General features: G+C 39.0%; 2 protein-coding genes across 2 annotated transcripts; one reads left to right on the forward strand and one right to left on the reverse strand.

The window, feature by feature from the left end:
• Window positions 1-802: 802 nt before the first annotated feature.
• snx3 (sorting nexin 3) lies at window positions 803-16,879 on the forward strand. The gene is made up of 4 exons (XM_041976364.1): window positions 803-995; window positions 11,465-11,560; window positions 11,857-11,981; window positions 16,084-16,879. The coding sequence occupies exons 1-4, from the start codon at window positions 834-836 to the stop codon at window positions 16,187-16,189; spliced, it is 489 nt and encodes a 162-aa protein (XP_041832298.1). The 5' UTR covers window positions 803-833; the 3' UTR covers window positions 16,190-16,879.
• A 1,314-nt stretch (window positions 16,880-18,193) lies between these two features.
• On the reverse strand, window positions 18,194-24,972 carry nr2e1 (nuclear receptor subfamily 2, group E, member 1). Its single transcript, XM_041976095.1, has 9 exons — window positions 24,430-24,972; window positions 21,977-22,122; window positions 21,220-21,307; window positions 20,617-20,852; window positions 19,980-20,126; window positions 19,604-19,700; window positions 19,375-19,524; window positions 19,173-19,278; window positions 18,194-19,007 (listed from the first exon to the last, which is right to left on the reverse strand). Exons 1-9 carry the CDS (start codon window positions 24,485-24,487, stop codon window positions 18,845-18,847), a joined length of 1,191 nt encoding a protein of 396 aa, XP_041832029.1. The 5' UTR covers window positions 24,488-24,972; the 3' UTR covers window positions 18,194-18,844.
• Window positions 24,973-26,824: the final 1,852 nt, after the last annotated feature.

Genomic DNA, 26,824 nt, shown 5'->3' on the forward strand with positions numbered 1-26,824 from the left:
CTTTATTCACACGTACAAGTTACAATAACGTCACAAGTATGGAAGGGATATCTTAAAAGGTAAATAAAACAAAAAATAAACAAGCCAAATCAAACAAACAAACAAAATTTTAAATGTATATAATAAATTTCTTTTTATTTAAGTACTTTATTATGTATCACTAAAATCCGTGAAGATCTCAACAGCAGAATAAAATAATGAAAAGGTTAAAGACAGTGTAAAACAGAACTGGCTTAATTGATGTATTTATTAATACACAAATAAATTGTCATTTTATTTATTCCAGAAAATTAATATTTATTATGATGTGATTATATGATAATACAACATCGTGGCTGCAGTGAGCGTAATATTGCGAGTTTTCATTCTGTTTCAAACTGAGGACCATATTATAGAAATAAAATACATACATTTGCATCAGCTGCCTAATGATCAATGAGACCAACGTGCCCGCTGATCAGTGGTAAACAAATCGAGCAGTAGGTGGCCGAGCCCTGTCAGCTGAACCTCAGCTGATCGGAAGTGCAGCGGCAGTAACAAACACAACACTTCCGGAAACTGTATAGTGTGCCTTAAAAATAAATGTTGCCATTATTATTTTTAGATTTAACAACAACATCTTAGAGGGGAAAAACAAAAGTTCAAATCGAGATATAAATTAAGACATTCTCTCTTTAAGTATTGGTCTAGTTGCTGGTCTATTTAACAAAAGATTTTATGATAAGGACGCAACCAGTTCAAAGTGTTTCATTTTGAAGGGGATAAACGGAAAGTACATATTGGTATTCTCGCTAACTTCACACTATCCGTAGCTGCTAGAAGGACAGGGAAAAATGGCTGATGCCATAGCTGATACGAGAAGGCTCTTCACCAAGCCTCAAAACTTAAATGACGCGTATGGACCCCCCAGTAATTTTCTAGAGATTGATGTGAGCAACCCTGAGACCGTCGGGGTTGGCAGAGGCAGATATACCACGTATGAAGTCAGACTGAAGGTGAGCCTGCAGAAACAAGTGCTAATGACGTTAGCTTGTAGCTAGCTATCTAAGCTGGCTAATCTGTCCTTTTTTCTTGGTAAAAGAAAGTTATAATGTCCTGACATCGGTATTATCACCGACATCAAGCTGCACATATAATTATAGAATAGATAAATAATTATATAATTGAAATGTAAGAAGTGTAAGGGTTTTTGAAAAGCGAGTTAGCAATGCTTGTTAGCTGCATTTTCGTGGCTAACTGTAGTTGGGCATCAGACATTATATTACACTAAGTGGTTAATAGTAGTGCACATTCGATTTTTGTTTAACTGTTGGTAGATGTTAATAAATATCTAGTTGAAAACGATTGACAATAATGACAACAGTGGGTAATATTGGCTTTAACTACAACATGCCTGTTGCTATCGCCCTGGAAAGGAAGTGAATCTATGTGTATTTGCTTTTTCCGGTGTTGCAGCGCTGCAATAGTACAGCCGATTCAAGCAAGAACCGTGTCCACAAATACATGAGCATTATATAACTTGTGTATGTGCTTAATAAACAATCAATGAATGACCTTTTCAAAAAGTTTACGTCTTCCTACGCAGTTTGGAGTGGAACTCCTGCCACACCCCATTGTCCGACTGCAAAGTTGAGATAACTTCATTAGTCACACTAAATGACCAACCTAACGTGCCAGTTGCCTTGTATGAGTAAAATCTCAAATTTTTCCTGCCACAGACTCATCATAAATTTGTGCTGATAGATTTTGACTAAGGAATGCCTTTGATGCATTAAAAATACGGTCTTAGAGCATAAAGGAGCAGTGTAATTACACAATGAACACAACTATCAGCTGGTGTCAAAGTGGAAAAAATGTAGCTGAATTACAACTTCTAACCAAAATGTTAAGGTTACAAAAGTGATGTATTTGATTTGGTTATACCAAAGTCATTCATTTTGTTGTCATATTTCTCCTAAATAAAAATGTCTTTTGAAACTCCAGACAAAGCAGTTTTAAAATGTTTATTAGAAAAATTATAAATGAACAATTTAAGAAGTATTTTTAACTGTGTACCTAGTGATCTGTAACTGTTCCAGAGTAATACTGCCAATACTGCAACAAAATGTCTTAATGCTGGGCTAAAGGTGATCATGATTTGTCATGTCAGCTTTTGGGGAGCTGTAGACAGGATGCAGCATCCAGTTTTGCCTGCCTCCCCCTACAATACACTTCCTTCCTCTAACGCCATTGACTAACTTGCAGAAACATTTATTTCATTCATTTGCAACACAGCTGGTGTTTTGTTTTTGTTTTTTTGCTAATAATATGCATAAATTTAACAGTAGCAATCTACGTGATGATCAGACTGTCCCAACATGATCATATTGACTTCGAATCAAAGCTAAATTAGTCTCCAAATCATTTTGGGCAACTTTTAAATAGCCCATTCACTGTGAGTAACAATACTTATCATGAAATGATCATACAAAGTTATTGAAAAGATAAATTCATAAACTAATCTAAAATTGTTTCAGATCTTTTGGCCATATCTCACTGTCTCTATTAGAAAACAGGTTTCTCATTTGTCATCATATTGATGATTTTGAGATGTTTCATGTGAAGTGCAGCAAAAAAGGAAATATTACTATTAAATTCCAGAGGTTGTTTTAAGGTCCTTATACACCCAGCTGACAATCAGCCATCAGTAAGGTCTGTCTCTTGTCTTTTAGGTGTTTATTGCACTGTCTCTGTCTTTCAAACGTTGTCAGCGTTTTTTTTAGATGACTCAGAGTAGATTACGTCACCCATTTAGTGTACTTCCTTCGAATTGTTCATGTCTTCCAAAGAAAAATTCTTACCAGCTTTATTCTTGGACCCAAGATGTGAGGACACCCAGCAGAGGATCCCTTCACCACTGTTGGATCTTGACATCAGTTTGATGTATAGGAGTACAGTATGGGATCTAGTTTAATGCCACAGAGGACACAATTCCTTCTGCTACTTTCCCAATGTGACAAACAAATCATTAGTTATCAGTGTAATCAAACAACACTTTAATGCAATTTATATGTGCAACACGAAAGAGAATTAAGTTCACAATGAAGAAAAGATTTTAGCTCCATTAAAAGGGAGATAAAGTTTATATGGAACTTTTTATAGTATTTTGTATCATTTCTTTAATCATATCTGTCACTACACACAGTTTTAAATGTAATGTAAGTATTCCAGAAATATTTTCAGTGCTGAAGGTCTAGAACTGTCAGGCAGTCACCATACTTCAATGATTACCTTGTCTTTTTTATTTCTAGTTTGTCATTTGTGTTGACTCACACCCCTGTAGTTAGTGGCCCTGGAGTATTTCGATTGGTTACTAGCCCTCAAGTATTTTATAGTTTCCCATTTCCTTAAAGAAATTTGTTGAAGGGATGGAAGCCGTCTCCAGGCATTAGCTATGAATATAAGGCTACTGTACTTGATTAGCGTGTAATAATTAGCATACGCGTGTAATCAGCATTATTGTGTACCTCATAGCCCAGTGTGACCCTGCTTTGCATAAGACCACAGAAGAAGCGGCGCATCTCTCACTTCTCAAAAAAGGTGGTGTCAACTTAGCTTTGCTTCTCTCCTTCTCCTTTCTTTAGGTCTCTTTGGAAGCATTTTACTCCATCTCCAGCATTTTAAGAGTGTTAACCACAATGCCTTGGCCTGGAATGCATAGTGTTTGCTTTGTTCTTTTTCTTTCTTTTTTTTTTAAAATCTTGCCCCATTTTCCTTATGATTTTCCAGACTACCTTAATTTCATCCTCTATTCTTTACAGTTTCTCCTAATAACCTTTTGTCCTGTTCTCACTGCTGTCCTGCTATCCACCCCGAAATCGAGAGAGCCCTTGTGGCCGCACTGAGAGACTCTGCTTAATCCCCTCATTGAGAAAAGAGAAGAATGAAACAGGCCAGGGTGTGGGAGGGGGGTTTGAAGCATTTACCCCCCAATCCTCACCCTCAACCCCCACCCATGGGAGGGCAGAAAGCCACCCCTTCACCAGCCTTCATCTCATTGCCCACTTATCCCATTTCACTTATAGCTGTGTGCAGTCAGTTGCCTAGTTCATGGTGTGGTTACCGTTGTCAGTGTGATAACTATATAGGTTGAATGAATGATTTTTGTATTATTTAAACATCAAAGTAGTGGTTTACTCTTATTATCCAGCTAGAATCTAGTTTAATAAATGTCGGCTTATCTTTTTGGGCGTAATGCATTAATGTTAGTGGTGAAACAAATTGTATTTGGACTGGATTATCATGTCATAAGACATATGCTTGCAGCAGCTACTTGTTGCACTGTTATTTGTCAGACCTGGTGTTTTAAATTAATGGGATCAGTTTAAATCCAAAAGAAGGCCGGTGGCTGTCCAATTTTGCCTGAGCAGTTTAGCAATATAAGATCATGTTGAAATAATCAATTTCTGTTTGTCATCCATAGATTTTAAGTAAACTTTTTGAAATGGCATGTTGGCTACAGGAAATGGGTAGTTTTTCTTCCAAATCTGCATTTTTTTTTCCTAATGGAGAGAGTGTTTTGTCCATGTTGTGCTATTACAAAATTCCTTTTTTTTTTTTTTTTTCTTTTTTCCCCCCCAATGTTTTCCTGGTTTGGACCCCCCACCCCCCCACCAAGCAGCAGAGTCTTATTTGTTTGGACCCTCAGCAAACAGGATTGGAGCTGGGCTGTGGGTGTGTAAGGGGAGGAAGGGGTGAAGGGTATTATCAAAAATTCTTGTTTTTAGTTGGTTCCCATCTCATCCAGGGAGTATTTTCAGGGGAGCGAACTTTGGGATCTCACTTTGTTTATGGATAAGAGTACATAAAAGGGCTCTTATAGCTCTGTCTCTCACTCAGTCTTCTACCCCTCCTCTTCTCTTCTCCCATAGCTTCTCCCTCTCTCTTTCTTTCTCTTTTCCATTTGGGCACTGGGTTGGTGGGGCTTTGGTCATTAATAAAATGGGGAGTGTGTTGCGTGCATGTGTGTGTAAGGGGGTAGAGTAGGGGGGGAGGGGGGGCTTGTCAGGCACAGTCAAGTGTAATCCAAAGTCTACAGCATCCTCTTCGACAACTATTTTAATGGAAATGGGGAACATATTGTATCAAGGCTACCATATCCTACTTGAAATGACAGTATCAAAAGTGGGAGTTGATACTATGGCAACAAAGCAGCTTTTTGCCAGCTAGGCGAGTCGGAGAGAGGGTAGGCTGTCAGGCCACAGGGGCCGGCAAGCGAGAGAACGAGTGAGAGAATACATGGAGAGACGAAAGCGTAAGACCCATAGCCCCATTGCTTTTGTTCCCAGCCTCTCTCCCCCCCATTTTGGAATATGATGCAATGAGATGGTATTATGTTGCCATTTTTAATACTATTATTCCAAAAGAGGAATATATGGGAGGGGTGGAAAGGGGGCATGGGGGAGGTTTAGGATGCACACTCTCAAACTTGACTTATTCCATCCTGCTAAAAGCTAATGCATGGTGGCCTTGAACTATTCTCTCTGGAGATGAGTGAGCTTTGTCCTATCTCTCCCTCTTTCTGCGTCTCTGTGTTTTTTAAGGGTTCTGCCTCTTTTCAGCCCATTTTCAATGAGCCTGCGGTATTGTGTCCCACACATTGTGAATCACATGCTTTTCCTATGGAGCGTAGATTTCACCTTGTACACCTATAATTGAAAGTGAAGCTCGGAGATCTACTTTGATGGAGATACACCTAGCTTTATGCTCTTTTTTTAGAATATTTTTCTCTTTCAGTTTTGCTCTTAATGTAACCATTAATACTTCATGTCTGTATTTTGCTCATGAGTTTGGAAATGTCACACTTTATCCTTATTTGAACTTTTTTTTTTTTTTTTTTTTTAAATCTCCAGCTTTTATGTCGTGCAGTTGAGAAAGTGTGCTCTTTTGTGCAGTTAATGAAATGCGAAGACCTGACTGGAGGTGGGATGGTCTTGTGTTCCAATCTTTGCAGGGGCCAGTAAGTTGAGACACCCGAGCCCCAACCTTTAACCAGCCATGAAGAGAACAGAGGCCAGGGAAACCTGATCTTTGACTCGTAGCACTCTCACGCACCGCCTCTTTCTATGTATTTGTGAGTTAGAGCTCTCATTTTTCAGTTCTGTCGTTTTCGTTCCTCCCCATGTCCTGCAATGCCGATCTCTTAATCACAGTGTTGAAGAGGGTGAGAGTGCTGAAAGGCCAGGTGACTTTCTTAACTTGCACACTCACTGTTACCTTCATTGTCTTGAGATGAGCGGTCTGGGTACGACTGTGTGTACAAACAAGCTTTAGTGATTTGAACCTTAAAATTTACATAGTCAGCTATGTGAATGGTCAGATTTTGTAATTAACACCTGTGGATGCATACTTCACGTATGTCAGTGTGTGCTCATGCATGGCCAAGTGTTTTGTGTGCACATGATGGGATTAGAGTCACGGCGGTGGCAGATTACCTGTAACTGTGATCTGTTGTGGAGGGGATTAACTTTGTGGCACTCCATGCTGTGAGGTAACATGACGCAGCAGGGACAGACTACGGTGAGAGTGGAGTTAATGCTAGAGCATTGAGGCGATAAAGCTAAGATAATCCACTTCTCCTGTGACCTGAGAAAGAGGAGGAGTGTGGGGTTCACTGATGGCTTCACCTGGAGAGAACTTGAAGTAAATGAGAAAGGGTTTCAGGCTTGGTGAGTCTCATAAAATCTCTGTAGGTAGGAAAGAGGGAGTGGCAGAGCATTTATTCAGCTTTAGAAAATCCTCACATTAATGTGACCTTATGTTTAATTCGCATCAGCGTGGCCTCGTTTTGATAGTTTTTTTTGTTTGCACATATTACATGCAATTGGAAAAGTAGATATTGTTCATTTTTCTCTACCTTGACTAATTAAATGTAAAATAAAATAATCAGCTTTTTAGATCTGAAAGTTGCTTTTGGGGTAGTTTGGCTAAATAATACGCACACTGCTCTTTTTTCACAAACACAGATGAACAAATAATTAGCTTCTTTTATAATCATAAAATGAAAAAAGTTTATGATCCAAAGCATACCATCACATTTGTTAATGAGGTGCTTATAACAAGTATAAGTTCTGCTACTAATGTAACTTGATCACTGGCTTTTATTGACGTTTAAATGCTCAATGCTTTAAATGCCCATGCACAGGAAAATTCTATTTCTACTCATTCAGTCAAATGCATCAAAAACCACTGAACAGCATTTCTGCGGGCAGCATTAAAAACATGCTATCAAAACATCCAAAGACTTTCACCAAGGAGATCACAAGGCATTTGTTGTTCAAAAACTTAAGACTGCAAAGATTTTAAACTTCTTAAAAGACTCTCAATAATGGGCCACCAGTGATTTCTACGCTATTTTACTTCATTCACAATGGCTGTTTACAAGTACGTGCACATATGACATAATGTTGAAAGGCTGAGATTCTTGTGATATCATTGCGACAAATCACTTTACAATACAGTAACCACATTAAATGCCAGAAACAATCAAAACGAAACAAAAAATCACAAACTAGAGGCAATTCTCAGAAAAAAGCTTCCCTGTAATTCACTCATCCATTATTTTTCATGGTTTTTCTTTTCATTGATAAATGTCTTTTATATGTCTGGCATATATTTAAACATTCATGATTGATTTCAGAATAAAACCAGATTCATTAGATTTTGATTGACACCTCATGAGTGTAAAAGCTCCCATGTCTTGTTGGTCTTAATGGACAAGAGGAATATATGGAGAGCGCATGTGCATGCCTGTAAAAATCCTTGCTCAGACTGTCATGTTTGGGTGAGAGGCTGTGAACAGATGGCATTTTTATAATTATTGGATCAAAACTACAGTCATTTACAGGCATCTCTTTACAAAAATAGAGGTTGGTTTTAGTTTGTCCAAATATCTGCAACTTTGTCCCAGTTACTATTGACAGAAAAAAAAAGAATATGTTTTGTTCTGTAAATTTTCACAGGATAGGAAGGTTTTGTGATTATTTTGTATGATTACATGTATACCCACTGAGTTCTTTTCCAACCCCTTTAATATCATGTGTTTAAGAGCTTTATTCATTTGCACTGTGCTGTTTGGGGTTAGCGCTTTTGCCTCACACCAAAAAGTTCCTGATTGAATCAAACTGATGTTTACTGCATCAGGCTTGAAACCTGAATGTAAGTATTTAAATTCCCACTACTTAACTTGGACAAATTTTCTGAGTGAGGCGACCCCTGAGCCTGTGATGCAAATCTTGGCTGTAAAGTGACACAGCTTCCCATGATCACGTTGTGAAGTGCCTCAGCCTCTGGACGCTGCTGGGCAATGACGGCTTCAGTAATGTACAAAATAAATGTCAGTATTCTCAGAAAACAAGTCAGGAACAGAGTTTTTAAGGTCAGAAAGTAACAGTGATACTTTAATTAAGAATACATTCTTCCATTTTGATGCACACTGCTCTGGTTGTGCTGTTGGTGGTGTTTGTGCTTTAACTGCTCCTAGCAGTTCAATGGAAGAGATGTATAAGTGTTGCATAATTAAGATTGTCTGGTGCAGCTGCTGTTTTTCTTTTTCACTGATACAACTTTGCTATTTATAAATTTCGGAGCTTCACTTGCTCTGTTTTGGATTCCCCCCCATTGATCCACTTATAACCTGAGCTAACTTTCAGCCACTTATCTGGGGGCTCAGAATGACAGATGGATACCTCTGCAAAGGTATAAAACAGCAGTATGCATTATTTTAGATACTACTAATGCATATGGGTTAATGCACACCTTGGCAAGGGCAATCATTACATTTTGTTTTGCAAGATTATGCAAAAAACTGCATGCCCTTCTAGTTTGTTTCAAGCTAAATGTACAGATGTATAAATGATCTAATTCAGTAAGTACTGCTGAACTTTATACTGTAGATTCTGGTTCGTGTATGTTTTACCTGCAGGCAATGTAAAGGTTACAGAAATAATGTGGTATAAACGTTTGTTTAGAAAAATATCTTCAAGACTTGTGGTGATAAAAAAGCATATTTTGCGACATGCCTAAACTGACCGTCCTGTCACAGTTTCTGTTGAATTTAAGACACAATTGATTTAGCTGTCTGAGGGTAAAATGTTACACACACATTACACACAAGGAAACACTTAAACACAAGAAAACTGGAGTAACATTACAACAAAAGTATACAGTAAAGTATAATTCTACATCTAATCTAAACAGTTGTTCACTTGTAGTAGTCTGCAGTAATTTTAGATAATAATTGAAAAAAGTTTTAGTTTAAAAATGATAAAATCTGACAAAAATAAAAGGAAATTGTATGTGCATACATCCCTTATTTGTTGTTATTACATTTGGTAAAGACCGAAGAAGGGATGGAGCAAAGGAGGAAGAAAACGAATACCTCCATTTTCCTCATTGGATCATCGTAAGAGGAGTTTCAAGGGCAGGAAATCTGACTTATTTTGCAGATCAAGGGAAATAAAGAGGCAGAAGACTGAAAAGGAGAGACCATGAGAGCGAAAAGACCACTCCTCCTCTCCCTCCTTCTCAATTAGTCTTGCACAGAGCAGATGAAGCTCCCAACCACTCTCCACTCTTCTTGTTCTTCCTTTATGACCACATACACTCCCCCCTCCATTCCTCTTTTGTTCAGCCATTTACTCAGCCTTCTAGTTAACTCTCCATCTCTTTCGCAGCACACAGTCAGTTATCCGCTCATCGATCAGTTCACTGCTTGCGCTGTATTCATGCTGCTCCTGCTTGCTCAATTGCTTTGCTTTTGTGATTTCTTCTTCCCTGAATTCTGACCTTCTGTGAATGTGGCCTATCTATGAGATGCTCATTCACTACCTCCTTGTGAGTACATTATCACAGGATGGCCATGTACTGTTAGGGCTGATGAAGAGATTTGGCATTGTGCTGTAATGCACTGTATGATTCAGTGTTCTGTCAATGTCTCAACATTGCCCTCTTTAAATTTGAAATTCACTTTCAAGTGCTTGTCAACAGCAACTTCGAATTATACACACATGTGCCCTGACATACATCAATACACAAAAAATAGCAGATTTTGAGTGAGGAAGACCTTGGTGAGCAAAACGCAGATTATTTTTCCAGACCAGTTTCAATTTGTCTGTTAAGTTTTGGCTCAATTAGAAGTAGTCTTTGTTTCCTTAACCTCCCTAGATTTTTCCTTTTACTTTTTCTTTTAATAAAGTCAGAATAAATAACCCAATATGCTCAAAATCAATACAACAAAACTTCTTACTGCTTTTCCAGGTTGCCACTGTCTCCTGAGCCATCATTTTTTGTTATTTATACAATTACCCCATAAAGTCCAGCCAGCAATATGACTTATATTAAGCGAAGATCAATTTTGGGACATTTTAAAACATCTTTCCAGTTTGAAGGATTTTTTTTTGTTTCAGAAATAATACACTGCCATTTAGCCTGAGGGCTTAACTAACTATATTGCATCAGGTTGTGATTACGATTTTCCATAACCCAAGGTTTTTAGTATAGTAAGGGTTATTCAGCAGTTTCAAAATAATGATTTAGTCCAGTGTAGCAAAGGTATGAAATATTGTCAGCAAATTATCTGGTCTATGTAATGTACAAAACTGCTGTCCATTACAATTTAATTATTTAGCCAAGCTTACAGTCTGCAACAGATAAAAACAAATTTTCTCCAATTGATAACTGTAAAAATTTCGACCATAACCAAAACCGACACATTTCCTTTTTCAGCTTTAAGCTAAAGTATTTGTTGTAACAGTATTTGCATAATTGTGATTGCATAATATTGTTTAAAAGTCATTTGTTCAAAAAACACTGTATTTATTTTTTTTTAAATGAAAATCTAGCTACACTATGTGCACACTGTTAGAGGTTAAACAGTAGTTTAATGAATCAGATAGTTAACAGAAAATAGTAATTACTGCAGTCATATCCTTCTTTGTGGATTTATCAAGAATAAAATGTATTGTTTAGTTGTCAGCTGTTCAGATTAGCTTCTTTTTGTCTTGGCTACAAAAACAAAAAATATTTTGCTGTTTTACTTGCTTAATGGCCAAAGTAAAATTTGCATTTGCATTATATTTTGTATGTTTGATGAGCCCTTTTGTCTGAAATTGTCTTCTCTTCAGTAAAGTTACAGTACATTTCTTTATATGAATTAAAGTGTGCATGTTGACTTTACTCAGTGGTGTTAAAAGTACTCACTAAATGTGGGATAAGAGAAATTCTGTTGCACTCAATTTTGACAACTTCACTTTAAACCATTCTCACAACATGATATTATATATATATTTGAAAGAATAGCTGTTATTTCTTGGGAAATGATCTCACCATGTGAATAACATTAGCAAGGTTTCAGGGACAGTTCCTTTGTTTATCAAAAACTGTTTAAATGATAATTGTAACGTTTTTACTATCTGTGTGTCTTCAGACCAACCTGCCCATCTTCAAGCTGAAGGAGTCTTGTGTACGGAGGCGATACAGTGACTTTGAGTGGCTTAGAGCGGAGCTGGAGAGAGAAAGCAAGGTGAGCTGTGGAGGTGGCCTCAACACAAAGACCGATGGGTACACAGCTTGTTAAATCAATGTACAACATTAACCACATGTGTTGTGGAAGCTGAGAGAAAGGTGTTGGAAGAGATTTGGACTTCTTGTGGGTTGTTTAAAAAAAACACTTTCACACTTGTTGCCTGAGAACTCACAAAAAATGCTGTGGCATCACGCTGTTCTTCACTTTATTAATCGTAAACACATATGTATAAATGATTTATACTTGTGTAACGTCTACTCTTTGTTTTTCTGCGGGCGCTCCGTCTCTCTCAGGTGGTTGTTCCGCCTCTCCCTGGAAAAGCTCTTTTCCGACAGCTTCCATTTAGAGGGGACGATGGCATATTTGATGACTCTTTCATCGAGGAGCGGAGGCAGGGTCTGGAGCAGTTTCTCAACAAGTAAGCCTGTCCATATTTGTGTAGTATTTTGCTGCTCTTCCATTACCTTGCCATGGGGTTAAAGCGATTTATTCTTTTCAAGTTCTTCTTTGCAGCTGCAGTCGATTGCAACCCATGTCTTTTGTGAGGTGTTATTTTAACTCTGGAGAACAATAAAACACTTTATGCGATGAGTACATTCAACTTTTTCACTTTTCTTCTTATTGTTAACAAACTGAACCCTTAAAGACAGGCAGGTCTTTTTCTCACTATCCTCCTTAGTTCTGTTTTATAATTACCAGGCAAAAAAAAAAAAAGAATAACTGAGAAGGACTCAAGTGTGCACCCCCACAACATAATTTTTTCCCACATTTGTTTTGTTGTTGATGTGTAATTTATGTTAATTGCAGCTGAAATTGCAGCGCGTGGTTGCGTGGAATGGTGTGTGCACCTCTGCTTATTTTTGATCCAGCATGTCCTCATTTTCAGCTGCTGAACAATAAAAGTTACAATGTGATTGTAATAATTTGCTTTGATTGCAGACATGGCCATTATCTTTGTTTCATGTGCAAATGCATCAATGTTTCGATTGGAATATTAAGTGTGTAAAGACAGTTGAGAAGATTAAAATCCATAAATATGTTTTTTTTTTTTTTTTTTTTGGAGAGGATGAGTTGGTAATTAAGATCTCCGCCCGCCTTTTCTTCCTGTGAATGAAACACTGCTGTTGATCATATTATTGTTCAGACTTAATATTAGCTAGTGTACCTGCAAGCATTGTTCAGTCTGTGATTGAGAGCATTGTGAAAAGTAATTCTTTCAGAATGGTAAACATGATTGTTGCTTTGAAACAAGAAAGGCAGAAGAAAGAGTGATCAGTTTTCAGTTATGCTAGTCAGATAAAACTTGTGCTTTAAAAAAGGTATGTAAAAGAAAAAAAAAAAAAAAAAGAGCGGGGAGATTGATTGTACTGTGTGAAAAACTTACATTTTAAACATACTTTTGCTGCTTTTGTCGTCCATACCAACATTTCCAAGCCTATTAAGCAGGCTTTATTGGGTGCAGGCTTGATCTTTCCAGTGACTTCACTGGTATTTGACCTGTGAATCATTCATGTGCTGTTTAATTTGCCTTAAAATATTTTCTATCAGAGGTTAAGATGCTTACATTTATGCTATGCTATTGTGTCGATCTTTTCTGAGTTATATAGCAATGAAAGAATGGGATGTTTTAGGGTCTCAGGTGTGCTGGTTGATTCTCGTTAAGCCTCTGTGCGTCATCTGAAAGGACATTCGGGTGGACCTGATGTCAAAGTGGCTTTAACAGAGCAAAGCACCATCCCAAACACAGCGTTTTCCTCAAGAAAGGAAGATTAATGTTATTATGGCCTCTGACTATTTATTACTCCATTTCATAAGGCTCTAAATTCATGAATTTAACAGATAACAGTCAGTTAAATATTTAAAGTTAAGACACTAAAACAAAGATAAAATGTAGAAGAAAATGTAGCTTTATATTTGGACTAAAGTGAAATTTGCTATGATTTAGCTTAATGGTATTAGTCTCCTCAAAATGATTGTGGTGATTATATGATATTAAGAATAAGAAAACCTTTATTAGTTCTTCAGTGGGGAAACTGCTTTGTTGCATCGGCACAGGTGCAGGAAGCAGAAGCACGCAGGTGATATAAAAAAAGAACACACACAATAAGTAATCATATGTACAGTATATGGTCTGACAGGGTGAGTACAGTATATAAATATGTAAACACGTTTACTTGTCTTCAGTGTAAAGTCTGACAGCAGCAGGGGGGAAAGAGCTGTGGTATCTCTCCTTCGCACTGCAAGGATGGATCATTCTGTTACTGAAGCTGCTCTCCAGAGCAGACAGGGCATCCTGCAAAGGGTGTAACTCATGATCCAGCATGGATGTCAGGACCATTTTGTCACCTACCTCCAACACTGAGTCCAGAGAGCCCAGGACAAAGCTGGACTTCCTGATGACTTAGTCTGGCTTCTTCCTCTCTCTCTCTCTGTGATGCTGCTGCTCTAGCAGACCACACCAAGCAGGATGGCTGATGGCTTCACTCTAAAAGGCTGCAGTCTCCTCAGAAGATAGAGCCTGCTCTGACTTTTCCTGTACAGTGCGTTTGTGTTGTGAGTCCAGTCCAGTTTATTAAGGTGAACACCCAGGTACTTACAAGAGTCCACTCTCAATGTCCGTTCCCTGAATGTTCACCGATGAGAGGACAGCAGACCAGCTTCTGTGAAAATCCACCACCATCTCCTTGGTTTACCCTGTATTGATGAGGAGTGGTTTTGCTGATGACAGTCCACAAAGTTCTGCATCGGTCCTCTGTACTCCACGTCGTCGTCCTCAGCGATCAGTCCGACAATCGCAGAGTCATCTGAGAACGTCTGCAGAACGCAGCTGTCTGTGTAGTGTTTGAAGTCTGCAATGTAGAGGGTGATGAGAAACGGGGCCAAGACCATCCCCTGGGGGTCACTACGCTATGGGTCAGCAGGTCAGACACAATGACAGGTCTGCTTGTAAAGACTAATGACTCATAGAGTGATATAAATATGCTGGAGCAAACTTCATTTATCAAAACCCCAAGAAGAACCTGATTTGCATGTAATAACAGCCATAAATAAGTGTCCCATATTTGTGCTCCATACTAATCCTAAACTGGTTTTTGAGGCTTTAATGTAATTACATTGGGAATCTGGGAAATTCTGATGTGCCCAAAACAGCTAGTATAGCTAAATACACAAAATCCTGAAATAAAGCTGACTGATGTATCAGTCAACTGATATTACAGGGGGAAGCTGGCCTATCAAAAATTTATCTGCTTTGCATTTAGCAGTATATACAAACATGAAAACTTTATTTATTAATTTTTTTAACAAAAAAAAGCAGATTAAATCATTAGTGGTGCATTTTCAGAACTTGTCCATCAGAAGTGCTCTGACTTTTTTTGTCTCCGATGCTCTAGCAGAGTACACACCACTGCTGAGCAAGTTATAGTGTTAGCAAGTGTTGTGTTCATGTAAAACTTGTATCAGTCAATCAGTCCTGGAATTTTTTTTTCTCCCTTAAGACCCCTCCTTGAACCACCATTTTGAAGGAAGTTCAATCACCCAAAGATCCTAGGAGCTATGTTGTCAGGGGCTTTATGCCCCTGGTAGGGTCACCCATGGCAAACAGACCTCTAGGGGAGGGACCAGACAAAGTACAGTTAAGATGACACCTATAATGAATAAAAACAATGGATCAAAGTTGTCCTTGCCCAGATGCAGGTTATTGAAGGCCCCCTCTGGAGCCAGGCCTGGAGGTGGGGCACGGAGGTGAGCACCTTGTGGCCAGGGCTTTGCCCAACGAGCATGGTCAAACTCAGCCCTAAAGGGTGACATGGGCCTATCCCCCTTTGGGCTCACTATCTGCGGAAGAGGCCGTAAAAGTTGGGTGCAGCGTGATCATGGCAGCAGCCAAAGGCAGGGACCCTGGCAGTTCGATCCTCTGCTGCAGAAGCTAGACCTAGGGACATGGGAGGCAGAGCTTCAACCATGTCCCGAGTGAGGCGGAGGACATTGACTCTGAGTGGACGGCATTCTGCACTACTATTGTTGAGGTGGCCAACCGAAGCAATGGCCATAAGGTCATCGGTAATCCCCAAACTCATTGGTGGACGCTGACAGTAAGGGATGCCGTTGAGCTGAAAGAGTAGTCCTACCAGACCTCTTTAGCCTGTGGGACCCCGGAAGCAGCTAATGGGTATCAGCAAGCTAAGCGCAACACCAGAGACTAAATAAAGATGCTGTTACAGATATTGAAAAATAACTTCTTGTCTTCACTTGACTGCCATTTAATGGTGCTGGGCTTATATAATCTTTAAATACATTTTTTGCTAAAGCCACCGTTTTACTGGATGTAAACCTTTTATTCATTGGTATAAACATGTCTATTTAACTCCATCATTCCCAGATTATTTTAACTGAGTGCATTTTCTTGCTCACACACACACTTGGGTGTGTGTCTTTGTGTTTAGAGGTTTGTCATCACTCCTTGTCTTTGAATTGCTGCTCAGGTTGTTAGACCTTCCTCTTGCTCTTGTGTGTTTCAGAGTCGCCGGCCATCCTTTAGCACAGAATGAACGCTGCCTGCACATGTTTCTACAGGAGGAGTCTGTGGACAAGAACTACACCCCATCCAAAGTCAGACAAGCCTGAAAAGAAAGGATGGCTCTGCTTGGCCAGGTCGGGCTTGGCCATGCTCAGTCTTGTCTTGCTTGACCCAAAAACCCAAAGCTATCTTCACACCTCCAGGTTTCTCTCAAACAATAAAACTTTTCAGTGACAATTTCTCCCTCTTCACACACTCTGAAATTATATATGTTGCTGCCCCTTTTAGTTAAATTAGTTACTCTGATTGATGTTTTTCATCTTCTAATTAGTCAAGAATGTTCTTCACACAGCTGTGGTTGAAAGTAATTTATCATTATTTCTCTTTATGTCTGGAAATGCCACTAACATGGATATATTAAGTATTTATCATTTAGCTATGCCCTGAATATATTCATTTATATAGTAATATTGAATGAGCCTTTTATGTCTGCGAAGCTCTTGTAAATGACCCACAGTGTTCTCATCCAGCACAGGCATGTTGCTTACCATAACTAGCAACTAAGCACACACATTTGATGGGCCTTCACTTTAAATCCACACTTTGTTATTGTCTTAAAAAGCATGTGTGAGTATCTCAACCAGCACCTGCCCAGTTATCACAATGTTTTCTATAGCAAGCAATTTACACAGAGGAAACTGCAGTATTTCTACTGGCTATATGCATTTTGAGATTTGTATACTGCTGTGCCATTTTTGTTTATTTTGAAGATTTTCCAATAAAACAAGTAAAATGTCTCCACGCATAAGTGCATTTGTTGATTGGGACTGCTCTCCCTGTCTTGCAACCCACATTGGACAGTCAGTGAGTCACTGCGTGCTGCCACAACCCATAAATCTTATTATTGCGCCATAATAATAATACTGGATTAGATTTATATATCACTTTTTAAGGGACTCATAGTACTACAATGCATCCATTATTCATTCACACTTGTTGATGGGAAGTTACATGTGTAGCCACAGCTACAGCGGCAGAATGACAAAAATGTGGCAGCGAATTTGCACCAGCAGTGTCTCTGTCCACCACCAATTCATACAAATACATACACCAGCGATACCAACAGTAGAGACAAGGAGGGTGAACTGACTTGCCCAAGGACACAATGACAGAATGACTAAGGGGAACCAGGATTCGACCCACTAACCTTTTGGTCACAGCACAACACGCTCGTCCGCCTGACCCACTGTTTACATCACAAACAGGTTTAGGGGGTATGGCTATGCAGAGCTTAAAAACACCCCAGAAGCTCTTAAGAATTGTCTAATCAGGGTGCCAAACACATGCTCAATGCATCAGATGTATAACCTATAACTGAAGGATTCTGCTTGTTTAATGGATCACTCAAATAAATAAATAAAAAAAAAAAAAAAAAATCTACATTCCCTGATAGTTAGTTGATACAGGATTTAACATCCTGTTCCATCTTGCATTTTAATAGTAGCTTCATATTTCCTGGTTTTATGTAAGAAATGGGGCTCAAACATTGACCTTGGTGTATGCTGTATGAGATAATTGGACTGGAAATGAATTATAAAGCTCCAACATGTCACATGGTCTCAGTGGTTTATATATAAATATATATATATATATATATATATATATGTGTGTGTGTGTGTGTGTGTGTGTGTGTGTGTGTGTAAAACTATGCTTTAAAAGAAATCTTTGGAAACCGTAAAATAGTGATTTGATGGGGAGCAACAAAGTTATTTGCAGTGATGTGTATTAAAAGAAAGCTGGAAAAACTGCTGCTGATGCTGTTACAATGTATAATCAGGTGATGTGAAAAACAGATTAATTCAGAATCTTTATTCTCTCTCTTGGTCACAACTCTAAATAGTTATAACTCCAAATATTTACAACAAGATAAAAACATTACAGACCACAAAAAAAAAAAAAAAAAAAAAAAAAAAAAAAACATTTCCAAGTGCTGAATATTATTTCTTTTCTTTTTTTATCCAGTGTTAATGTCTAACTTCACAGTCGACCTAAACTGTTTTAATGCCGCGCCTCAAACTAGACGCACCAACACAAATAGGACAGGAGCCACTGAAGTACACACACCATCCTCGGACCAAGGTTTTTCAGTCAGGAGAGCGATGCAAAATGCTCGATTTTGTTCCTTTTTTCCATCGTAATGCTTCGTAGCTGTCACCTCCGTCGTTGCTCCGAGCGTTTGGTTTCAGCACTGGATCAAGGAACAGCGACTCACACGCCCCCAATGGGTAGGCGTCATCTTTTTTTTTTTTTTTTTTTTTTTTTGGTTTCCCCAACAGGGATTAAAAACAGCAATTAAAGACTGGCTTGGTTGTCAAGCTCATTGGTCTTACAGACACTTTAAAACATCGTAATATACAACATTTCTGTGTCAAACGGACTTGGCAGGTGCTCTTAGAGTCTTGGGGCGACACTTAAATGCTGCAGAAACTGTAGTTTTCGGAGACATATTGGTACATGCTAATCCTTAACTAGCGCAACTGTTAACGGGCTAACTGGTGATCTGCTTGTGCTGCAGCCTGTTTCAAACGAGCCTAAAGACCTAAGCAGGCTATAGCCTACTAAGACAGCCTAACAGATTGTGTGCACAGCAAAAGTTTTCAACCCACCACTGCGTCTGCTGTGAATTGACATTTTGCCCATGTATCGGGTGAATGATCCATCAGCTCGAGTCCTTTTCACATACGTGGAAAGTTGGCTAGAATTCATATATCGCTGGATTTGTACATATCGGAGAGAAGCCTGGTGATTGGCACATTGCCGATGGTCTTTTTAAAAAACACCTCCTCTATGGTGGATGGGCTGACGGAGCGGAGCGCCGGCAAGAGCAACAGCAACTTTCCGAAACGACAGGGCTGAGTCGGGTACCTGAAACACAGAACCTGAGTCAAAACAGCGTCCTGTATTGTCTGATGCTCCCTGTAGAACCACATCACATCTGTAACAACTGCCTGCCTATTAAACACTAGGTTCGGTGAATGCGTAAAACGTGCGTAACCAAATGGATTAGATCATCTTTAATCCCCCTCTTACCTGGTGTGTATGTAACTGTTGAGAGTGAGCTGTGCTTCATCTTGTAGAGCAGCGATGGCGCTAGCGTTGCGGAAACTTCTCAATTCGGTGCTACCTTGCGAAGGAACTGTAAAAGGAGGCAGGATTGTAAAGGGGCCCAAGTGCGCAATGTGTTTAAGTTTGCAGTGGTTTTAGTTACACTGTGTGTAAGACACTTGCATACCTGCTTTGAATGTCACGATGCATTTCAAACAGGCAAACTCTGTGGCGTCAAGACGCATCTGTCTGAATCTGGTGACCACTTCTTGTAGTGCTTGAATCTCAGACATGATCTTATTCATTCGTTGAGACTCTGTGTTTTCAGTGTTCATCCCTTTCAATGGAGAGAAAGAAAATGTAACACCATTCTGACGCACTATTCAAAACCTCTTGTGCTTTATACACCTACATACCAGAGACAGCAAGGAGAGTCGTGGAATCCACCGGAATTGCCCACTGCGCGATGCCCAGAACAAACAATTCCCTCCAAGCGTCCTCTAACAGAATCAGCTGTGAAGAAGAATTGTCACTGTTAAAGCAACATAAATTGTGCTTTCTTTCGTATTTTTAGCAATGCTGATATTAACAAGAAGACAGTGTGTGTGAGCAATTTGTTTGATCTTTCTTGGTGAGGTTTAAGCTCCTCACATCATTCAATACCGTTTAAATTAGAGCTTAAAGTGCAAAATATCTAAAAATCAATGACAGTTTATCACCACCTGTTCCCATAAATTATATTTGGATTTCAAAGGTTAAACTTGTCCTTCAGTCCACCAATTCAAAGTATACCTGATCAGATAAAGGAAGGGTCGCAAAGGCGGGGACGCTTTTTGCCCACTTGATGCTCATGAACAGGAGGCGTGCCGCTGACTCGCACACAGATTCCGTCGCCACCTCGTACAGGTACATGGGGGTTCCGCTCACTTCATGGGGGTACTACATAGTTTGAAAATGAGTAACATCATCAAGATTATGACAATCACGTGTGTTTTTTTCCATCTCGTTTGACTGAAAATGCAGTTCTGAGAAGAGTGAAAAGGTCAAATTCCAAACCCCAGCACCTGATTTTATAATCATTAGTGTTGCTTGTGGTGGATTTACAGTGAAAAATCTAATTGGCAGATTTGTGGGTCTTACAGGGTGCTAAATCGGGAAAAGAATTTCAACTTCTAACCCCTGTGGAAAAAAATTAATCCTATAATAATATTTGGGGATGGAATAATATAAAAATCCACACAATGAGCCAACTTATATTACCAAAACTGTCATCTGATTATTCCAATTCTTTAAAAAAAATAATAAAATAAAAACTATCTGATGAATTAACAGTAAAACAATAGTCATTAAAATTTTTCCTCGACAGCCTCTGAAACTTTTACCTCGTGAGGATTGGCAAGAACTGGCTGAAAAAAAATCTATGTCCTACCTTAGGGGTGGGCTGTGCTAGACCCACAATGGCCTGTCTTTCTGGTGTGGTGGCTACTGAGCTCATCTCCAGGCTGTGAGGCTCCAGCTGCGTGACGGTAGTGAAGAAGGGAGGCCCGGGCAGCGAGGATCCCGGGAAATGGGTCGAGGAGCCGTTTACCTCTTTGTGGCCCCGGAAATAAAGGGCGACCTGTTTACGGATGGTAGACGTCCGGGGCCCCCTTTCGTGCTGAACGGCTGTGAAGAAGGACAACAAGCACACAGAGTAAAGGAATGATCTCTGCACGACTGAATAGTTTTTTCCCTTCATCTGCGTTTTTTTTTAACAGTGACTGCAAGTGACATTTGCTTTATTTAACTCCAGTCGAGCCGTTTAAGGATTCAACGTGCAAATGCTTTTCTATGTAATTAGCTTCTGTCACCGCTGCAACAGTGTACAAAAATGATCCCATTCATAACAAGCAAAAACAAAAGGTAATTATCAACTTCTTTGGAGCCTTGATTAACAGCCTTAATACATTTTTATCCGAGCTGTTCACCTCGAATTCAACTGTCACAGCGTGGCTTTACTAGTTAACGTGACAAGTTAATTAAGCCCATTTACCGTCTTTATTCATGTTCACTTCCAGACACTTTTTCAAACGACAAGCTCGACACTGGTTCCTGTGAGTTTTGTCAACGGGACAACCACCCTGCACAGAAATAAAGAGAGAGAGAGAGAGAGAGAGAGAGAGAGAGAGAGAGAGGTTACAGCACTGAGGTAAAGTTCTGCTAGAGAAAGCAACTTGCTATTATCCTCCTGGGAGGCCAATCTCCAGGTAAAGGATCGTATTATCTTGTAGTTATGGATTTGCCTCCCTGCGGCTCCAGCTTGGCTTCATCCCGCAAGATAAGTACTCGATCCCGCCCTCTGCCGCCTAAATCCTTGCCTTCGAGTCATCACATTAGATTGGATTACACCTGATATATTACATCAGAGCGGTGTTTAGCCCAGTACTTAATGGTCCAGGCATGACACAATTAGGCTCATCAAGGAAAAAGAAGGGTGCGTAAAAGCATTTTGTGCGTAAAGCTGGATGAAAACCAACGATTTGCTGCTGGCAGGGGACGATGTAAATACAGCACTGCTCTTACTTTGTTGTTGAATATTAGAAATTTTACGATGCTGTGAACTGATTTTATATGATCAAACTGCTTATCTTTCTAACTTAACTTGGATTACAAAAATAATAAAATTGATAAACACAAACTTTCAGCGACATTGGAAGTGAAATCTAGCAAAGTCTTTTAAAAACCATGTAAAAAAGTATATTAAATTAATTTAGGACTTGATTAAAGAGGTAATTAATAAACTAACTCACTTGAGAGCCGGATTTACACACATAAGTCCGGTTTCTGCGGATGCTCCTCTTGAAGAACCCTGAGCAGCCGTCACAGGCGTAAACACCGTAGTGCTTACCTGAACTGCGGTCGCCGCACACTTTGCAAGGAATGTCCAGAATCCGACCTGGAAGAGGCCGAGATGCCAATTTAATTTCATGCTCACTTTCAAATCAACCATAAGCTAATAAATTCTCATTGCAAATGATGAGTTTATGAATGTGTGTGCGGGTAATTTACTCGAACATGTTCCAAAACTGATCCAAATGTCAAGTTCTGCAGTTCAGTGAAGTGAGTTTAACTTCTTTGTCAGATAAAGAGTCTGAAATGATGTGGAAGTTTAAAAAAACATGACAACTTGCTTAATAAATGATTTATGCTTGTCCGGTAACTACACACGCAACTACATATTGGTCAACGCCCCACACCTCATCCGACCGTGACCATGGGAATTCACGGCGCGCATTTCAAGAATAAAGTCCGGTGGGAAGCGTCATATCTGAGCTCTCTAAGACAATGGCCTGGGGGCGCACAATAGAGACATTAGGGGAAAGTGTTAACTTAATGATTTTCCCCCATTGAACCTCGTCTGACTGCCTGGATCTCGACAAGCTGCCAACTCCACTTCATAATGGGACTCGACAGCTGCTTTATCCCACAGGTCTATAGGCCCCAGGATTAGGGAGTGACACTGCACCAGGAGAATAATGCACACCAACTCGTTTCACCAACTCAAATGAAGTGTATGTAAATCGACCCGGGTGTAGATGAAAAAATGTGATTTTTTGTGAAGATTTTGTATTCAAATCTCTTAGAAAGAACTATATTTGTATGCATATGAGGGAGCCCTTTTCATTCTGGAGGGAAAAGCCGTCTATGTAATTACACTGACGTTTTGCCACCTGCTCATTGATTTACCAGTGACCCGTCAAAAAGGGTAGCATGGGAATAACTACTCAGGAGCAAAAACAATGACTTCAGGGGAGAGTTATAGGACTTAAATTGGTGGTCTATTCAGAATCAGGGGCCGTGGCTATTTAACTGTAGGCCACCATCGAGCAACTTTGAAAAGATATTTTTATTACGTGGCTTTTCTGACTGTTAAAATAATTTATAAACTCTTCCTAACATTTCCCTAATTCATAAATTAATTTCTGCGTACTGAATACATTTGAAAATTTCAAACATTTGATTTATCAAAATTGAAAAACTCATGTTCGTACTTGAAGCCATTAATGGAGTTAAATAGTAATAATAAAGACGAGCGAATGCAGTTGATTAAAAACAGACGTTTACAGCTTTTAGATGAAGGGACATTTCAACATGAAATACTCCAAACAAAATGAATATCGAGGATGCTGACAGTCAATTAAATAAAACGACACACAATTCTGTTTGGAGAGGGGGAACTGTATTTAACTTCCCGCTGTGGGGGTCCGGTGCTTCTTCATTGTGTGCAGTAATTGCTTGAAGATATATGGCATATTCTATTAACGTAATTACCATCAAGGAAAAATCATCTAAAAAGGACTGGAAATGAAGTTTTACTTAGAGGAGGAAATGTTTCCACTGATCAGACAAGACGAGTTTTTTTTTTAACATAAACTATATTCTTCTTGCAGACTGGGTTTAGTGGCATTATTATCATCATCATCATCATTATTATTATTATTATCATTAAACAAAAATAAACTGATTTACAACAACTGATACACCTAAGCAGCACCAGTTTGTCATGAAAACTTTGGATGTGACGCACATAGAAAAAGTATTTAATCTAAAATGGAAAATATTTCTTTGGCTGTGTGATCAGTCTTGATTTTCAGTTTTTCTGAAGTCTTATGGAGATGTTTGCATAATTTAATAGAAAAATGTCAATATAACGTAATACAAAATCAGCTTCTTTATGCATAGCTGAACTGAAATAACAGTGTGCATTAAATATTAAATAGATTCTTAAAGTAACAAATATAAATTCATATATATATATTATTGTTATCATACTTTTGTAAATACGTTATTACAAATTAAATTACAGGCAACAAGTGGTATCAAGTGGGAGGCAAGTGGCTCTTGAGATATATTTGGAACGAGTTAGCAGTGTCTAATTTTCTTTACCTTGCATTTATATATATATATATATATATATAGAGCTTTAAAGATTTTATTTAATGAGGGACCAATTTGCTGTCTGGAGCTCTGATTACCAATCGTGGAAGTGCTCCTTGAATAAGAAACAAACGACTGCTATTACCCTTAATGTCAGCTTGCACATTTTTCACGGTGAAATAAACTTGTTTTCAGTATTGCAGATAATCTAACAAAACTCTTGCAAAAGCAAGATGTTAACTATCAGTTTTCAGATGCAGCTCCAGCTCAGGCCTGTTGACTGACTACCTATTACACCCAATAAGAAGCGACGAGTTAAACTTACTGGATTTGACATTCAGAATATCCAAGCATCCACTTGTTGAGCCGGTGGGTTTGCTCATCGTGGGTTCTCGGTCTGATTAAAGAATCAGAATGAAAATGTCCCCCTTTCTCTTCTTCTTGGTGACAGAAAATATTAAACACTTTCTCGGCTTCTTCAGCAATGAGATCAACGAGTCAAAGTTACGTCCCCAACTTCCCAACCTCCGATTATCAGGCTCAGATTACAAGTCGTACATGAACGTTGCAGCAGTCTTCGCCCTCCACACAAACGGTCCAGAGAACCGGACTGAAGCCCCGAAACATCAGCCGGTTACCGGAGACAGCACCCCTCTAGCAGCTCGAGGTGAAACTGGCGGCGCATAAAGTTGGAGGTGTGTAGGGCGAAAAAAAAAAAAAAACGGATGCCTGGAGCGCATCCGATGGTGCCACAGCCAGCGGGAAAAAGAAAACGCAAAATTTCAGAAACTGTGACAGGTAAAAGCGTGTTAAAACCCGGACGAGATGTGACTTTGTGGTGCGAGTTCCCCTGAATAAGCCTTGGTAATATTTATGAGAAGTGTCACGGGGAGGCTGGAGGGTGGAGATCTCCACTTCCTTCATCCACTTGGCTTTCTACTCCAAACTCCAGCCTGACGTCACTGACGTGTGAGGGAGTGTGTGTATGGACTTAAATGTGTGTGTGCAAGAGAAGTGCCTTGCTCAGAGTCCCAAAGTCCCAGACTACCATTTAGAAAAAGGGGAAGAGAAGAAGGAAATATAAAAAGTTACACATTTTCGTCAATGTTTAAATTCATTTTCGCTTTATATTTTTTATTAATTTAGTCTTCGTTTGCATGGCAGACAAAGAAAAAGGAGGACAAGTGAAAGAAATGAGCTCTATGTCGTGCTCAAACTTCATCTAATGAAACAAATCTCCAAACATGTTAGCGTCAGAATCGAAGGAGCTGCTTTCGAAAATGTGGAGTCATGTCAGAGATGCTGCGGTATACTGTCCACTAATAAAACATGGAGGGTCCAGGATTCATAGATTAAACAGTTGGCCCTTCATTTCTTGCTCGAAAAAACAAACAAACAAACAAACAAACAAACAAACAAACAAAAAACAAAACAAATCAATCAAACGAAAGAAAAAAAAAAACACTTTGAACACACTTTAAGATTTAAGAAGTTCTTGGAGCTCAATAGACTGAAGGGATACTGTCCAACAGACTGTAAAGATTTCCCACAGCGAGACGAACATCTATTCGGTTCCTGCAAAGCCTAAAAAAATTTGAAGGTGAATTTCTCAAAATAATAAATATCTTTTAAATCATTTTTTTTCTTTTAGTCATTTTTATATGAATTTTAGGGACATTTAGTGGATTTTTCTATGTCTATCTTTTTCGTGGCTTGTTTCAAAACTAATATTTTTCACAAACTGATTAATTTAGTTTAGTCTGGACTTTCTAATGCCAAAGAAAACTAATATGATATATAAAATAAATAAATGACTAAAATCAACCTATTAGTAAATGCTAATTAATTTTACACTATTAATTAAAACCAATTACTGCATTTTAAATGTAACATTTTCTCTTTTGTGTTGGCTGACATGAACATTCACTCATTTTAAAAATTCAGCTCATAACGAAGTGTTCAATATAAAAATATATTAATTTACAAGTGGAATCACAATTGAAAACATAATGCAGTGTTATGCATGTATTCTTAGTTAATTGATTTAAAAAAACAGCTCCATTTGAACTCCATAAATCTCCAAATATTTAGATCTGAGTTTTTTTTAACACTCAGTTCTTTCATTATAATGTTTGGGCATCACTGTGACCTTTTTCAGTAAGTCTTTAACTTCGAAAATAAATTATATAACTTGTCAAGAAACGTCACTAACAGCACATTTTAAAACAAAATAAAGAGGCTAATGATAATATAACTCGCTTTAAATTAATCTGTTCTGCTCCAGTGGATTCAGATAAACACATTAATTCATTAAGTTACTCGCTAACTCTCTCTAAGTAGCAGTTAAACTGGTTTTAGGTGGGTTTACAATTCTCTGTTGCCCAGCACTCAGCACCCCCTGCAGTCAGTCATGTGGTTTTGGACACCGGGGTCGGCACCGTGTCCATGGCTGTCCGGATAGGGTCGGGGTCAGCGAGCGGGCCTGCTCACCGACACCCTGACCTTGACAGCTTGCTGTGCTTTCTCCGGATAACTCCAGAAATCCATATTCTGTTTTTAATTGTGTTCATTCCCACGGTACACTGAGGGCCATATGGACGCACAAAGTGTCGATTTAAGCGGACAGGGGCGAGGCGGAGAGGCGTAGTTAATTGCAATTAGCCATTGTTGCGTCTTTCAACCTGCCCTTTAGTTGAACGGCTACTGCTGCAGCCTAACAA

Source organism: Melanotaenia boesemani, chromosome 22 (genome assembly GCF_017639745.1).
Source record: "Melanotaenia boesemani isolate fMelBoe1 chromosome 22, fMelBoe1.pri, whole genome shotgun sequence".
NCBI lineage: Eukaryota > Metazoa > Chordata > Actinopteri > Atheriniformes > Melanotaeniidae > Melanotaenia > Melanotaenia boesemani.